The sequence below is a fragment of the Akebia trifoliata genome, chromosome 14, assembly GCF_017979445.1.
Source record: "Akebia trifoliata isolate Shusen 1 chromosome 14, ASM1797944v1, whole genome shotgun sequence".
In the NCBI taxonomy this organism is placed as follows: Eukaryota; Viridiplantae; Streptophyta; class Magnoliopsida; order Ranunculales; family Lardizabalaceae; genus Akebia; species Akebia trifoliata.
Window position 1 is genome coordinate 2051874 of NC_141388.1, and position 17952 is coordinate 2069825.

Sequence of the window (17952 nt, forward strand, 5' to 3'; positions counted from 1 at the left end):
AGATTAAACATTTGACCTAGAAGTACTCCTTTTAAATGTACCTCTTTGAAAGAAATTGTCTCTTGTAACAAAGAACCAAATCCACATAACCTATGAAAAATCTTTTGATAGAAATAAAATATGGGTTTATGATTATGTGTCCTTTGAATGCATATTCACATGTCATGAATCAATCACAAGAGATTCTATAATGCTGAATGTGGTATCAGACTAATAGGATAAGTCTTGGCATAGATATAATTAAATTCATTACAATTGTAGAGAAATGCAATCCCCTTGAAGGAAAATTTACCTGAAGAGGATAATGCAAGAAATAGAGATTTAGGAATGTTCAGGAGTTTCTCCCTCTTAGGCTAAAAGGGCTTCGTGATCCTGAGTCTTTGTTCATTAGGGATATATAGAAACACTAGATTCCACTTACAATGTCTATCATCATAATAGAATTCTTGAGTCTTTTGGGATCCTTTCCCTGAAAAATCCTAATCCATTTTTACTCGCTTGTTGCCGTCAACCATTAGCCCAAAGTGAATGTGAGGAAAATGTGCCCACTGCAAAATAATAACAGGGTTAATCAAATGTAATTTGGATTCTATCAGTAACACAAATTCATCAACATCTATTAAAAAACACATAGTGCTTCAAAAAAGAAAAGAAAAAAAATCCTTTTTATTCTATATTTCTTTGAATTGAGTCATAAACATGGTGCTAGCAATTAATTGCAACTTCTAATAGAGTTCAATTTTTTTACATACTTGAATTAAGTACAAGTAAATAATGAAAAGGCACAATGATGAATCCACAAACCAAGAAATAGTTTGTCATTCTATAATTTACTAACTTTTTGGAAACTGAAGTTGAAATGAGATATACTTCATCAAATGACATGTATCTGTTGGTTGATTCATGATCGTATCCCCAAATTGTGTGTATTTATGAAAGGGTCTGACTGATGTGATTTTGATCAAGCGTGCAACATATTTTGATTTCTTTTAGGCTTCTTGTTGCCCTCAATCAAATTACCAATAAGGAGGCAAGAAGCTGTAGATATTCTTACATTTAAATCTTTTATTAAGTTATAGTAGTTGGCAAGGGCTTGATGCACCTTTGTGAAACTAATAAAAATTGTAATTATAATAAGATTTCGTATAAAACTCTCTTTAATAAAAATTGCGACTTAACAAAGTTTTGATGTAGGAATAACTAGAGATACTTCAACCTTGAGAATTTTATTGAAACTTAAATGGTAAATTAGGTACATTAAAACCATCAACCTCTTGACTTGCCATTCCCAAATATTGAGCTGGCGAAACTAGCTAGGACCTACAATCATATAAATGAATTATAACAAATTAAAAAGGGTGAAGGTAAAAAAAAAGGGGGGGGGGGGGGGAAATGAAGAAGACTTGACCAGGAGTAAATTAGGAACATCATACTTGATGTGTCAAAGTTTCTTCAATTAGTGATAGTTATAAAATTTCATGTACTACAAAAAAACAAGGAATTTATTAATTAGTTTTTTTATTTAAAAATATTCTAAATCACCATTGTGATAAGTTGAGGTTTAGTGTCATAAGAAAAGTCACTAAAAAGGGATTCTATTGAGAAAACAATGAAAATTTATCTTACTTTGAAATATTGTGATTTTTTTGACACAAGGGAGAATGCTTTTGAGCTCTTGACAGAATTATGCATGTTTGTTAGAAATGGGTGGCTTTGCAAAAGCAAAGCACACATCCTCATGGACTATGGAACATTCTCATGGACTACAACTAAGAGGGACTTTCTAGAATGATAAAAAAAATAGGGCTTTATCATCATGTTCCATTGGAAATAACATTAAGTAATTTGGATTATATTGAAAAAATTACCATTTCATCTTAATTATTAAAGCAATTTTTTGCAAAGTATATTTCAATCCACAATGATTGATTATTTTAGATTAATCTACACTCTTATATTTTTCATGTTGAGATGGATGAGGGGGAAAGACTAGGAACGATAAAATTGGAAATGGATGCATTTGGAAAATTTACGAATGGCTCCAATAGGTGATAAATTAAGAGAAAGTTGACTAGGATGATTTGGGATTGGGCATGTTCGAAAAAGGCTGATTACAATCCCATTATTAGAAATATTGGAGTTGAAGGTCCTAAAAGAGAGAGGACAGCCCAAAGTAATACGGTTGGATGTAGTGAAAGGGATATGAACTTACTCTCAATAACATAATACTTGGTTTGTACAAAGTGGAATGAAGAAGCATGATTCATTTAGCCAACCCCAAATATTTGGGATATGGCTTTGCTGTTGTTGTTGTCTCTCATATTCTTCTTTGTATTATTTTTTATTAATGTTAGTAATTTGTCCATTGTGCATTCCTTGAGTAACTTATGAGAATGTTTAATTTATTCTGGCTATATAACTTTATATATAACTCACATTCTTCGCTGCAGTACTAAAAGCTTCCCGGTGGCTAATATCGGGATTACTAGCCTTTATCCTTTGGATCTCCTCCCTATAAAAAGAAGATGCAGAGAGGACTAGTTACTTTAATTTTCTATAGAAGATAACTAACACAGTTTTATACCCATTTCAAAACCAATCTATGATATTATTCTAACCAATTATAGTTAGTATGTGAAGCAAAAAAATGTTAAAATTTATGAAAACTCACTTGATAAATCTGTTATATGCGGAAGGAACACGTTGCCTCTTCTCTGGGGCTGCTTGATTCATGATAATAGAAAGAATGGGTTAGCTTGATTGATTAACAGATAAAATATTCCAAACTACTAAAAAAACATGTTCTTTGGCATTAAGTTACATCAGACGCATTTCATTATCATCATCAAAGCCTTATCCTAAAAATTGGGGTGTGCTAAACGAATCATGTTATTTGGTATAATCTAAGATTCAAATATATGCTATTAAACTTCCATCATGAAGAGAGCCTTTGTAGCAGATTTTTTATCCTTAGATTTCTAAATTAAGGGGTGTACTATTTGTAATTTATTATAAACACAATTGCCTTGCTTAGTAAAAAGAGAAATTATGTGTTTGTGTGTAGTATTCCATAATTAATTTAAAAAAAAAGTTCCCCAGAATGGATGCTATGTGTCATCATGGTTATTCCAAAGGAAAATGCTGGAATGACACAACGGAGAGACAAAGGTGACAAAAATGATGTGGTGGCGCGCACATAACCGTAGATACTTTTTACTCGCATCTCACGGAAAAGCATCTACGGTAATGTGTTCGACACCACATCATTTTGCCACCTTTGTGTCTCCGTTTGTGTCACCCCAACACTACTCTATTCAAAATCATAGTGATAAGATAAGGTGGTCCTGCTTGCATTCAATCCAAATGGAGGCTAATTTGACCTAGCAATTCAAACTTTCAAACTTTTAAATAGGCGCCTAGCTTGGAGTATAGGGTACTTTTCCTGCACGTTTATGAAGATTAGTAATGTTTGGAGAGAGAGAGAGAGAGCGACTCACGGCGAACAGGAAGCATTCTAGGAGGTTCTTCATTCTCTAAAGAATCTATCTCTGAAACCTTATTGCATTTGGAAGAAGACCCACACTCGTTGCTGGAATTTTCAGAGCTTGGGCTGTGATTCTGCAACTTTTCTCAACCAAAAATTAGAGAAATCTATCACACACACACACACACACAAATTCTTATTTTCTTATACTTCTTTTTTTATCAGTAAATTTCTTCTTCTTCTTGATTGCATATAACAGTTTATGCTTTCTTAATAACTTAGAAGATAGGAAGCTCCATTAGTCTTGTTTCTTTTTGCATGTAAAATAACATATAAGTCATGAAAAGAAGAAAATAAAAATGTAAAACATGAAATACTATGAAATAATTTCACCCCATCAAATCAAACCGAAACATATTAATTTTTTCTTCTCATTTCAGGCAACAAAAAAAAAAAACATATATCTTTGTCTGGTAATCAACGGCCGAAAACTAAATTATTATAAATATTTCAAATCAGTTCCATCAGTCATTTCTCTACTTCTTTTCACTTAAACATAAAAAATGCTTGGCTTGGTTTGGCTGTGATCTCCTGTAGGAAGAAAAATGAAATATTTTCTTACCCATCAAAGAGAAAGAGAAGAAGAAAGCATTTACAGTTTATTATACCTGAAGATTCTGAATAGGGTTTGCTTGTACCAAAGCTTTCATATTCACAGATAGTAAATTAGCACAATGTCCACATCCAACTGTAACCACATTCAACAAACTGGTGCATGGTACGCTTACCTACAAAAAAAATACAAAAAATACAAAAAATAAAACAGTAGTTTCTGATGAGAAGTTTGAAAAACGTCTGCAGTTGATTGGCTAACTTGGAGGGAATATATGTTTTTTTTTTTTTAATGTTAAAAAACAAGCTTTAAATAAGGATAAAGATGACAGACTTGGAGATGAACCGCGTTAATTAATCTCACAGGTGCCGTTATAACGTTATTCTTGTATTCAAATTCTATGTGACGGAAATTTTTACGTCGTTAGTGAGATGATGTTTGTTGAAGCTGAAACCATTGATATTTTCTCTATGTAAGGAAATTAGTATCTCAAGGTAATAACTATCATAAAGTGTCCTCTCTTTCTCTCCACAATAAAACAGCTAATTCTCTTCCCCTTCAGTGCGCCTGACTTTCCTGCGACACCGAAAGCATTAAAAATAAAGATAGAAAACAGTGGTAAGAGAGAAAGAGAGGACAACGACGTGACTGGAACGGAAACCACCGAGGCCAAAATGACATCTCTCCAACGTGGCTATGAAGAGAGAGAGAGAGAGAGATCATGAAGTAGATCTGAACTTTCTTGCAGTCTGTGAATGAAAATCACAGTTCTGATTTCTCAAAAAGAGATAGGAGAGAGAGAGAGAGAGAGAGAGAGCTCAAATGGGTTGTCAAAAAAGTCTTGTTATGTCGAAAAAGAAAGATAAGCAATTGTGCTAACTTCGATCTTCTCCAATTTTGCAGCTCTTTTTGAGAATATTCGACAAAGAAATGTTGCATACTGTATAGAATTAGCAAACCCATATGAAGAACATCAAATCAATCTAAAGAAACAGTGTAGAAAGTTAGTAAGGAAAAAAAAAGCATCAACATGAGTAAATTACAAATAAAATAAATGGAAACAAGAGGAACAATTACACACTTTTGTGAGTCACTGGGCAAGTCAATTAAAGTTTAACTGTTGAAAAGCTCCAAGTCGTTTACTTGTTTGGAACCCTAAGACCTAACCCTAGCCCTCCATCCAAATCCTCTATATGTTGACGACATTGAAAACATGAAATTGGAAACCCACAAACACATGATCATGTTTGAGTGATCATGCCTAAGAATATGGGGATGATGTTGAATTTATGTTTCCCATAGTTTCATTTCCGATTTTCCAGGGATCTAGTAAGAATTAGCAAGATTTGTGTCTGGTTCATGGAGACTTAGACCTGATTTTGTTGGTATATTACCCTAAGTATGTCTGTTGGTGTGAAAAATAATCCCTTGAATAAATTTGTTACAATTGAATTTATATATTCTCAAACCAATTTTTTTTTATAAAAAAAATTTAGGGGTATATATGCCTCCAATACTTTGTAAGTATTTTTTTTATTAATTAATACAATTTCATTGGTCCATTAGAAAAATGATAAAAATTTTATATCTGCAAGGCCATAGGTGACACTAGTAATTTCAAAATTCAAAAGATGGGCAAGTGTTGGTTTTCTTATCAAATATTTAGAAATTTAGATCTCTCATCCTATTAGAATTTAAGATTAAAACCTTTTTTTGTGCTGGGTATTTGAAATTAAGACCTAGTAAGCTGTATATCAAAAAATTGTTGAAAATAAACATGATTGCATGGATAAGGAAGCTTTTACTAGCACCCAATTGTAAGATCTGAATATTGGTTAGCAACTTAGGGCCATGGTGCAAGTCCTTAAAGTTAAGAAATTAAAAAGAAAAAAAAGAAGAAGATAGAGTATCAATATTATACCGCTAAAATGGTGTTGCAGAAGTTGCAGTGGACATAGCAAACGCGTTCAGCTGCAACATCCAGTGACATTTTTGCAGAGAATTATGTGTTTTTTTTTTCCAGATCCAAGCCTAGTTGTAGAAGGCCTAAGAGCAATGAAAAAAAAGATAATGAGAAGAGAGAGAATTAAAGAGGAAAAAGTTCCTATGCTAGAGAGAGAGAGAGAAAGATGGAATTGGATTATATAGGGTTGTAGAGGATGAAAGTGGTACAAAAATTAGGAAGAAGAGATGGGCTTGGTCGGGTGAAGGGGGAACCGGGGTGGAGGGTAGAGAGAGAAGAAGAGTGGTTTTATGATGTGGAAAGCGGTTTTGGGTTTTGGCAATTAAGCGGATTTACAAGGTGGGATGAATGATTGATTGAGTGAAATTGTGGATGGGAGTGTCTTCCTCTTCTGCCTCACTTAGCGGACGAGGGGGGCGAGTGGTATTAATGGGAAGAATGTTTAGAGAGAGAGAGAGAGAGAGAGAAAGTCTGTACTCTGTGTTACTAATTCCCTAGAATATCCTTACTCCTTGGCTTTCTTACCATAGTTTTTAAACTCGGTTAACTCACCTCGAAACTCAGATGAGTTGACTAGACTTTATGAAATTTTAAGGCAACTTTGTCACAAACTTGGAAATGTTCGATTTATAATGATTCGGAAATGTAGTCTTATTGGAAATATGAGATATCTATTTTTAGCGAAAGTAAATCTGGGATTTCACATAATTTGAATGGAATAATCATAAGTGATAGGATGTGGAATGTATTGAAAGCATCTTCAATTTACAAAAATACCCACGTTAGTATAGTCCTACAATACATGCGGTGTCTTGCGATTCTAATAAATTCCGAATTAATTGTACACAAAAAAATTCTCATGTAGGACAGATAATCGAGTTGATGAAAGGTTAATAGAGAGGGAAAAAAAATTTAGAAGTGTATGCCCATGCAAAGCCATTTCTATTGATCTTTCATAATAGAATCACTCTTTGCATATTCTTGTTTAATTATATTATATACTATAACGAAGTTGTTGAATGGGTATTTTGATACTTGATGAAATGATTTAAGGTCTATCAATAATAGTATAAGGATTGGATAAAATATAATTCCCATATCCAATTGTCGTAATACCATATAAGGTGGTGTTTGTTAAACTAAAAAAAAAGTGTTAAAACTTAAAAACTCTCCATTTTAAGTGTTGAAAAAATTGTTTATTTAGATTTCAAAATAGTGTTAAATTCATTAAAATAAAGTGCTAAATTCGTAGAACAAGTCACATACTCAAATTCTGGACATACTAAAACAAGGGAATTTCATGGTTGAACTACCAAAATGGCCTAGAAATCCAATCCTAACTTAAGTGATTCACTTTTACCTTAATGCCAAGTAGATTCAAACCTATAATCCTAGCAAAAATTGGCCATGTATTTCCAAGAGTATATGACTCCAAGCGTACTTTGTTTTTTAAGCAACCACGCATCTGCCTCCAAAAATCAAAGGTGAAATCTTTTACACCTTAGAAATGTGTTAAAATAGTTGTTGTCAACGTATCATGAGGAAGACTCCAAATCCGTAATTATGAAGTTATGTTTAGAAAGAAAAATAGTAGTTAGGCAAATGTATGCAATTTTGCATGCTCTTATTACTACTTTGCAAAAAGGAAAATGCTGAAATGAGAAAAAGTATTTACTGTGATTCTCACAAGTCTGACGTGAGATGTACACATAACCATAGATATATTTCCTCGTGATACGAGTAAAACCATCTACGGTTATATATGCATGTCCACGTCAGAATTGTGAGAATCACAGTAAATCCTGTGTCACCCCCAGCACGACTCTTGCAAAAATTGTTACTAACTTGAGCGTTAGAGAGTTCTTACAAGGACCCCTGGTGCAGCATCATTTGGGAGATTGCAAAGGAAGGGTTGATGGCCACTAAGATTTTACCCACCATAGCATGTGAAAATAGGTGCACTACTTAGGTTGTGCACTTCTGTTAGTCCAATTATTTTTAAACCTGTAATGTTGATAATTGTGGGCGGCATTTCACTCACATTACTGAAAAATGCAGTTTGTTTCAGATGAGTTTTCTTATTTTGGTCAATAAATCGATTGATTTTGAACTTGCACATGGATTACAATGTGGATTTAAAGGGAAAACTCACTTCATATTAAATATTACTGGTGGAAAATGCAATCTCTCATATAACAATTGTCCTAAACTGGAGGAGTTTGATTCTCACTATGTATATTTGTCGATGGGTTTGATATACAAAATACTAATGCTATATCTAAGTAGATAGATGATAGATATTTTAGATAATTGAATTCTTCTTGAGTGATGCCAAATGTCCTACAAGAGATCCACCACCTTAACAAGTGTTTAATTTATATCCAATTCAATTTTTTATCCAATTTCAACTTAACACTTAAAATCCGAACGATGGAATTTGTTGAAAGAAATTGTGTCAAATTCTTAAGAAAAACATATTAGAACATTAAAATAAAATTATTTTTTTTGTTGTAAAAAATCTTCTAATTTTAAAAATCAACTGAAAATTATCAAAAAGTATTTTTCAGAAGTTATAGGGGTTAGGCAATAACATAATTTCTCCTCAAGGGATATTGTATGTTGGATAGATTAACTTGTAAAAGGACATGAAATGGGCCACTCTATAATACATTGAACTTTGGGGTTCGATTTAAAATAAATTTTATTCTCTATCTACAACTAATAGAACTTCATGAAAAAATTAATGTGATTAATTTTGAAACTGAAAAAGCATCTCACACCCTTCCAACTTGTTTTCTTACTTTTTATATGAAGTACAGCCACGCAGTCCCAACATCTATCTTTTTCTTTTTATAAAAAGAAAAAGGTCTAGAGAGTGAGCTACAAAACAGCAAGGAAGATGAAAGCTCCAAGATTTGGTGTGTATTCTTTGGAGATTGAACCATATCTGATCTTTTGTTCAGTTTGATCTCACATAGGTAACAACGTTTTCTTTTACTTTCTATCAGGTCTTAGATCTAAATATGGTGTTAATGTAGAGATTATATATGAGTTTACGTTTTTAAAATTAATTGATTTTTGTATGAAAGTCGGACTTTCAAAAAGAGTGAGAGAAATACAATAGTGATAGTGATGGTGACGATCCTAATTCCGTGGCGGTGCTGATGGTGGAGAGAGTCACACTTCTCAAGGGTGGGAGAGTGTGAGAGACACCTATTTGGGGCGAATTGGAACTTAAAGAAAGTTTTGCAGCTCTCAGAGGTAAGGCAATGACGTGCGAAGGGAGGATCCAAACAAAGGAATTGTAATTCCTGTGACTGGCCACCTTCCACCTCAACTTTTGTCAACCAAACATGCTCTAAGAGAACAAGTAGTTCCACGTGTTGCTGAGCAAAATCTAAAACATGATAGGAATTTTTTTTATTTTTAAATGTGAATCAATCCTTTTATAATCTTTATATTTGGATTGGATTTGATTGTCGAACATGATATCTATAGGCTCCATAATCTTTTTTTCTAGAAAATAAACAATAAAATTGGTTGAGATATTTCTAAGTATTTTATTTTAGAATAATTAATTTTTCTCCAAATATTTAGATGAAAAATAATATTTAATTAGACTTGTGAAACATGTTTTAATCTATAAGAAGAGGGTTAGGCCTATGCTTTTCAACCGGAGAACAAATGATTTGTGTGGAATAGGAGATGACTATACTTATCGCCTAAATCAAGTCAATAATCGTTCTACTATCATTGCAAAAGAGGGAGGAGAAGGTGTGGAGATTGGGATGAGAAGCATGTGGAGAGAGAACAATCGAATTATGTGAGAGTGTTTTGTATCCCTATGGTGGAAAACCAATATTTTCCATGAATTTGATTTGTTTTTAATATAGAAAATGATTTTTCATCATTTTCAAAAAATTTAGCAAAATGTTGAATCCATTTTCTTATTTATACCCATGAAAAAATAAAATCTACACTTAAACTTGTAACCGTGTTATTTTTTGTGCTACGAGTACCTGGTGAGGTCAAGAAGTTTGTTATGAATTAGGTCAAGTAGAGGCCTTAAGTGAGGTACAATGCCAAATGCTCCTTTTTTTAACTCTTATACCCATAAGTAAAGTATTAGTAATCCTTGATAACAAACATCTCCTAGTTTCACAAAACTACCAGAAAGTTGATTGTGCTAGAGATAGACTTTCTTTGTCAAGAACAATAATTGATTGTTTGCTTCACCAATGAAATTGACGTTTGGTGTGCCCTTTACGGAAAGGTTTTATAATAAGTTCTCTTTGATGTTCACAACGAAAAAAAATTGTGATAATTTAACTTAGGCACATGACATACTCAATCAACTTACTTAATGTGACAGGTTCAAAAATCATGGATCTACTCTTCTCAGGATACAAAACTGTAACTTTTTACGAAGAACCATAGTTCTGTATCCCGAGAAGAGCACATCTACGATTTTCGAGCCTGTCATGTCATGTAAGTCGATTGAGTTGCCACGTGCCTAAGTCAGGCTATCAACACTCAAAAAACAAAGGTAGTGGCTTAGGGAAAAAGGGAGTGTGACCCTTTGACTAGCTTTATACATCATCAAACTAGCGGACCATTGTCCACACGAGCAACGGTCAAGTTTGATATTTGGAGAGGATCCAAATTTGGGTCAAATCAAGAGAAAGTTGGTTAAATCTTGACTTCCGATCTCCTTTACATACCATATGGCACTACTCTTTCCGATCAATTGACCCAATAGTATTTAGAGTTATCCACATTTTCAATAAGACCGGTGGTTTATAATAAAAAAAATGAGATAAGATGCACTCTAGTAAAATAATATGCATTTAGATAATGCTCTCACGAACATTAAGATTGGATTATATATTGTCTTTACCATTATAACGAGAGAAGGCAAAGTAAGAAGTGTTCACCACTAAAATTCAGAATTTCAAAACTGCCCCAACAAAACATTAAAATTAAGTAATTATTAAGATCTATTTCATCAAAATTAATAAAATTACAAATGCAAAACTCTATAACCATAATCCCATTATTCAATTTTTTTATAAAAAATTCAAAAAAATTCTATAAATCTTTTGTAAGGAGATTTAAAAAAAAAAAAAATACTTTTACAATATATTAAATAATAAGTTATGATATAATTAAAATTTAATTATTAAAAAATATATATTAATTTGTGTAATACATATACATTTGCACATACCACCGACAGACCAGTATTCATAATGGTAGTAGTTTGAAAATAATTATTTATATAAATTTTTTTTTAAATAAATCTTAATTTTTGTAATACACATGCATTTACACATACCACCGACCGACCAGTATTCATAATGGTAGTAGAGTAAGCATGCATTGTTCTTCACTTTCTATTTTTTTTTTTTCCCTAAGCATGTAAGTAGAATTTAAAGATGTTATAAATGATATAAAGAAGATGGGGACATGTCTCTAAATTATGGAAATCAAAGATATACGTAGAGGGCTGTTTAACAACGAAAGGCATTTCTTTCCTTTAAAAATAGCTTGTATTACAATAAGGTGTATTAAACATGCAATTCTAGTCACGCAATCTTATCATATGGTGCCACAATCATCTCACATGGCACAAAATCTTCTTTTATTAAACAAAGGCATGATTCTGTGCAATCGGTACTACTTTTTAACATTAGTAGAGTCAGTGGGTCCAAGTAATATACACGTGTCAAACAACGGAGACATCAAGGACAAACTAATCTGGAGTACGGGACCAGCCAGTGTATCGACAAATTGGCCACCGACAAAAAATTGGATTTTGTCGATCGTTTTGTATTATTTCGTATGTGTTACTGTCAGCTGGGACGTTCAGTCCACCCCAAACAGACCAAAAAATCATATATGGATGACGGTCTACCAGGGCTGACATTTAGATAGGACATCCAAACGACAAAAAAAAGATGTAAATTACAAGAAAACCCTTTGTCGCTTTTGGTAAAAACGAGGATGAGTTGATTAAAGGTTACGGGCAACATGGTCATTTGACAAGAGAAATTAAAGTTGGATTTTGCGATCAGGCTTGGCTTTGTTTCATTGGTCCACGTGTCATTCCTTAAAAAGAAGTCAAGTCTTTTCTAAATATAAAAATGTACCTTACGTATAACTTTTATTGATATGGCCCCAACCACATCAATAATGAATAGACATTTCATGGTTAACTACTCGAGTAGATATTAAAAAATTAATATTAAATAAAATAAGAGAACCTCTATTGACACGTCATCTAATTTCAAAAGAATCTTGATAATCTCATCTGACTTTTAAAAAAATTGATTAATGGACGCAGTTTTGGTACGCGATTAAGTACGCCAATGACGTGGCAAAATAGAGACCCACACATCTATTTCTGTGTATCCCGATGAAAAAGATTTATGATTATTGTCTTTGTCACGTCAGTCATATATTTAATTATATGCATTCATCACGGCTCTTGAAAAAACAAAAAAACAAAATATCCAACAAACATGACATGTGCTCAAAATCATAGATTTTTTTCCTCGTTATATATAAAAAAAAATATCTATGATTCTACATTCCACGTGCTCTCTAGACTTGGCATTGACGAGAACCAAAGATTTCTTTCATGAGATGTATAATTGGACATTCCCATATATATATATATATATATATATATATATATATATATATATATATATATATATGTAGTTGTGTGTCTTGAGGAAATTTATAATTTTAGCATATGCCACGTGAAGAGAATATAGGAGAGTATGTTAGAAGGGGAGTTCGAAAATTATTATTCTTTTTTTTTTTTTTCTTAAGTCAATTTATCATTATTCATGTCAAAAGGTGTGTTGTTAGTAAAAATTGGTTTGCAAATAGAATCTCTCTACAATAATAATTAAAATTTGTTAGAATATAAAAATTTGTTGAGAATCTATAAGTGGGTACATAATGAGAAAACAAAAAGGGGAAATTACTCAAAGGACCCTATGGAAGGCTTTTTTTTATAAATAGTCAATGGTTGCTTGGCAAGACATTTACTAAATTTTTTTGTTTGTAAATGGTCTCTAGACCTCATCTCCCACGTTTCTCACGGTTGAATGTTCTAATCGTTTAGACTCATTGTTCTCATCTAAAAATTGAATTTTTGACAACTCAATCGAGTTTCGTAGATTCCATTTTGTCATAAAGGATTTAAGAAAGAAAAAGAAACCCTTTTCAAGGGATTTTTCAAACTTTTTGAAGATAACATTTTAAACAAGTCGTTATCTCAAGTTTTTAGTCGATCTTTCCATGTATTTTAGTCAGAAAAACTCAAAAACTAGAAATAGGTCGGTTTTACTTGTGTCAAGTTCACCGCTTTTTATTTAAAAATTGGATTTTTGACATCTCAATTGAACATTTTGAAGATGTATGTAAAAAATTAGATTTGTTTTCAATTTTTTTTTTAGATTTTGGATGAAAATCGATCAAGAATGGTTCTTTTTGGTTGAAATCATTTAAACAAGTTGTAATCTCAAGTTTTTAATCGACCTTTCTATGTATTTTAGTCGAAAAAACTCAAAAATTAAAAATGGGTGTGTCTTACCCATGTTGAGTTCACCGCTTTTTATTTAAATAGTAGGGAGTTTGATAGTATAAATTGTGAACTCGACATTACGAGGAACCATTAAAAAAAAAAAAGGGTTACTAAATATTTTGTCAAGCTATCGTACAAAACTTAGAGACTATTTAGAAAGAAACCCTTCCGCGAGCGTCCTTTAAGTGATATTCCCAAACAAAAACCCTTTACCCAATGTCCTGAGATGTAACCATGGGATTATGAGGATTATTCCAATAAATTATGTCTATTGAAATCGAAAGTCTAAAATGAGGTATATATTTTGATGAAATTAACCTGTGCTATGATTAATAAATAAATTACAACATCATAGTCAAATATCATCCCAAAAATTCCATTTACCAACCAAAAAAAAAAAAAAAAATTCAAAAAGCTTCTAGGATAATACATGTTTTAATCTCTTAATACAATATTGGTAGAATAAACAAAGACAAATATATACTATTTACTTAAAAAATATCTCTTTACTTTAAAAAAAAATGATTGACTTAATTATTAGAATACAATCATAACGACAACAAGATTAAAGCCTGACAAAAACATTAAATCTAGAAACATAAGATAAGAGAATTGAAGTTGAAAGGAATTTTCAAAAAAAAAACACAAATTATTATTATTATTAGCACCTTTTAAGTATTATTATTTTTTATTAAAGATATAAAATACCTTTTTTAATACAGTTTTTATATTTAAAAATAATTATTTTTTACTTTTTAATTTATCCGACTTTATCAATTTTTGTCAATTTTTTTCCGATACTTTCTCTTGCTGAATTATTTCCGAACCCTAACTTTGTCATTCTGATAATAAGTACTCACTATGCTTGTAATTAGTCACATATATATTAGAAATACATCATCTATTTATGAATTTCCATCATTCTCAGATGTATACAGTACCAACTACATTCCATAATGCAAATGTGGTCCAAAAATTAAATGGTACAAACTGTTCATTGGCGGGCCATCTCTTGTCACCAAAGCTTGGATGTAAATGAGGGCAACTAAACACTTCACTAGCCATTATAGGAACCTTGGTTGCATTTGGATTTTACATTTTCATTCATACATGTTATCTCAATTATTGGGAGTTGAAAACATAATTTTTTTTATTTGATTTTATCATGAAATATATTTAAGATTAGTTCGTATCTTTTCTTACCAGTTAAAATATTCATCAAATTTTGGTGAAAATTTAGAAAATATCATTGCAAAGAGGGTCCACCATAAAAAAAAATCTCTACACATTCTAATTTTATAGGAACGCGACACCGAATGAGATCGTGACTCATTTTTATTTTGATCTTTCTCTTCCTTCTTTTAACTAAACATCCACAATCACTATATAACAATAGAATTGACTTCTAACATATAAAAAAAAACAAAAAGATAAATCATAACAACTATATTTACAGGGCCATAGTGGCACCAGCTTGGAAAAGTTCATGCCTTTTGTTGTAGTAATGCAACATAATGCCAGCCCCAAGAAATTGAATGGACACTTACATGAGTATGACCTAGATAAGAAGCATTATTTCAAACAATTGATGTGACATCTCAACATGTTAAATGTCAAATCATGATTTATTTAAAATCGATTCAGGAACACACGTTCAAGCTTTATGTTAATAAATCGAGTACAGTAGAGACGATGATGTTGGGATGGATTAGTGAAAAGTCTAGTCATTAAGATAAATTTTGATTCAAGAAAAATGTTAGATTAGGATTTAATAAGTCATAAAACTAAAAGAAAGTCAATTGAGATGATTTGGATATGTTTAATGAAAGACGATTAAAATCTTAGTTAAGAGAAAAATAAAAGTTGGAGGTTCTAAGAATGCAAAAGAAAACTCAAAAGTACATCTTTCGAGATTGAGAATGGATATGAACTTACATTCAATAATCAAAGACGTGACTTTGCACATAAATGAATAGAGGGATTGGATTCTTTTAACGGACCCAAAATCTTTTAGAGAAGGCTTTGATGACGATGAGAAAAACATGTCTTGATAAGAAGAAGGTGGTTTCAATCCTTTTGCAATAATCCACACTATAGTTAGTAATTTCGCGATTGATTCGCGAATTAAATGAATAATATTCTACCCGATCAAAATTACCGTTGGTTTCAAAGATTCGGATTAATTCGCGGATCTTTGAATCCCAACGACCAAATCGCAATTTGTACGTATATTTTGTAAGTAACAGGAAAATATGAAGTATTTTAATAAAATACTTTATATTTTCCTATTCTCAATTCTCACTTCAAAACTCAAGAGAAAGGGGGGAAAAAAACCCTAAGGGTATGTTCGATTGCATATGGAAAATAAGGTGGAAAATTAATTTCTATGGAAAATGACATTTTTCAAGTGTTTGATTGCACATGAAAATAGAAATTCATTTTCCACCCCATTCAAAAAGTCTACTAAATCATGGATTTCACTTTCCCACCCATATGGGTGGAAAAATGAAATCCACCCATCTTTCCTACCACCACCACCACCACCACCATTACACTAACATTGCCGTCGTCGTCATCGTCGTCGTCACCATCGTCGTCGTCGTCGGCTCCCTCTCTGACCACCTTCTCTCTCTCTCTTCTTCTTTTTCTTCTTCTCCATCTCTCACCTCCTCCGCCACCACTACCACCACGTTCTCCCCCCATCTTCCTCACTTACCTCTGTCGTCGTTATTATCGCCGCCACCGTTGCCATCGCCACCTCCACCTTCGTCGCCACCGTCACCACATCCTCCCCCCTCCCTCTTCCTCGTCATCTTCTTCTTCCTCTCCCCCTCCTCTCATCTTCTTCCTCCTTTTTTTTTCTCATATTTTTCCATGATTTTATCCAAGTGAAATCAAACAATGGAATTTGATTTTACAACCTTACCTATTTTCCACAACTAATTTTTCATAGATTTCAAATTCCATGGAAAGTGATTTTCCATGCAATCAAACATACCCTAAAGTTGAAAATTCGCCCCACCTGCCTACTATGGAGTTTACTCGTTCGCTGCCGTGAGACATGATGATTTTGGCATTAATTAATATATCACATTTTATATTTTTCATTTACATTGATTATTAGATGGATTAAAACTAAATCTTTAATTGCGAATATATATTTGATTGGATGAATGTAATTGTGGATTGTTTACTTAAGATATTTTTAATTTAAGTATTGATAATTTGATTAGTAGATTAGAATTATTAGGTCATATCATATGTTATATGTATATCCGAATTTTTTAAAATTTTAAAAATTGTTGAATCCGAATCATTCTCGAACTATTTCCGTATCGTATTTTAATCATCCTATGTTTTTTCGCTGAATTTTCAAGTGAACCAGTGCATCGCTATTCCGAATGGTACCCGATTTATTTCCGTACTATTTTTTTCCCATCCACCGAATTGTTAACTATCATCCACACTATCAATGTTTTTTCAACATAATGCTTGGACAATTTTGGAATATTCTCCTTGAAAATCTTAAGGGCTCTAACTCAAGCATTTACCACATTCATGGTGTTCCTATGGTTAAACAGTTACACGTTTGGGTATTGCATGTTGATTTCAGGGCTAGAGATCCTTTGTGGGGATCTATTGATTGTGGGCTTGTCAATGGATCTGATCATAATTGAAATACAATCCAAGCCAATCCGGTCCGGTTTAGTGATTAAGGGTTTGGAATTGAATAGAGGATTTGAGATTAGATAAGTATAGGGCTACCATCTCCCAATCTTATGAGGACAATAAAAATTTATTTTTAAGTTATATTATATATTTTGTTTATGTATATATTGTCTATTTGATCAGATTTGATCCAATTCAAATCCGGTCCAATTGTTATTTGGATCCAAATACTGAAAAACCATAAGGACTTGATTGAATAAGCTATTGGGCCAGATCTTACATCATCAGACATATCCTGAAGTAATCTCATTTCGATAAAACGAAGCACTTGTTAGTTTTTTGAGTGACCAAATTAGACTATTTATATCTAGTTCTAGTAAAAAATCATATGGGGTATTTGGTTCAAATTCTAGAATCTGATTCTTGCCCAGTAACCAAAGATACCTTTGGTTTGTGATTCTCTGGAGTTTCAATCTCATTTCTTACAATTCTGGGAATTTGTTTCTTGAATTTTTTTTGTGTTAAAAGGGTCCAGTCCATTTTATGCTTTTAACGTATGGAGTATATTGTATCATCTGTAGAAACAACAAAAACGAGAGTTTAACTCCAGGTTCTAAGGTGAGTTT

At 32.3% G+C, this 17952-nt stretch overlaps 1 protein-coding gene across 5 annotated transcripts; it reads right to left on the bottom strand.

The window, feature by feature from the left end:
- Positions 1-200: 200 nt before the first annotated feature.
- LOC147385417 (putative axial regulator YABBY 2) lies at positions 201-6523 on the bottom strand. Of its 5 annotated transcripts, none has more exons than XM_086423040.1 (6): positions 6019-6512; positions 4153-4272; positions 3498-3624; positions 2672-2723; positions 2437-2512; positions 201-548 (listed from the first exon to the last, which is right to left on the bottom strand). In XM_086423040.1, exons 1-6 carry the CDS (start codon positions 6085-6087, stop codon positions 480-482), a joined length of 513 nt encoding a protein of 170 aa, XP_086279166.1. In that variant the 5' UTR covers positions 6088-6512; the 3' UTR covers positions 201-479. The 5 variants fall into 5 exon arrangements, with proteins under 5 accessions (XP_086279166.1, XP_086279167.1, XP_086279168.1 ...); XM_086423041.1 differs by having other exon boundaries at positions 2672-2720; positions 6019-6507; XM_086423042.1 differs by having other exon boundaries at positions 2672-2720; positions 3498-3618; positions 6019-6503.
- Positions 6524-17952: the final 11429 nt, after the last annotated feature.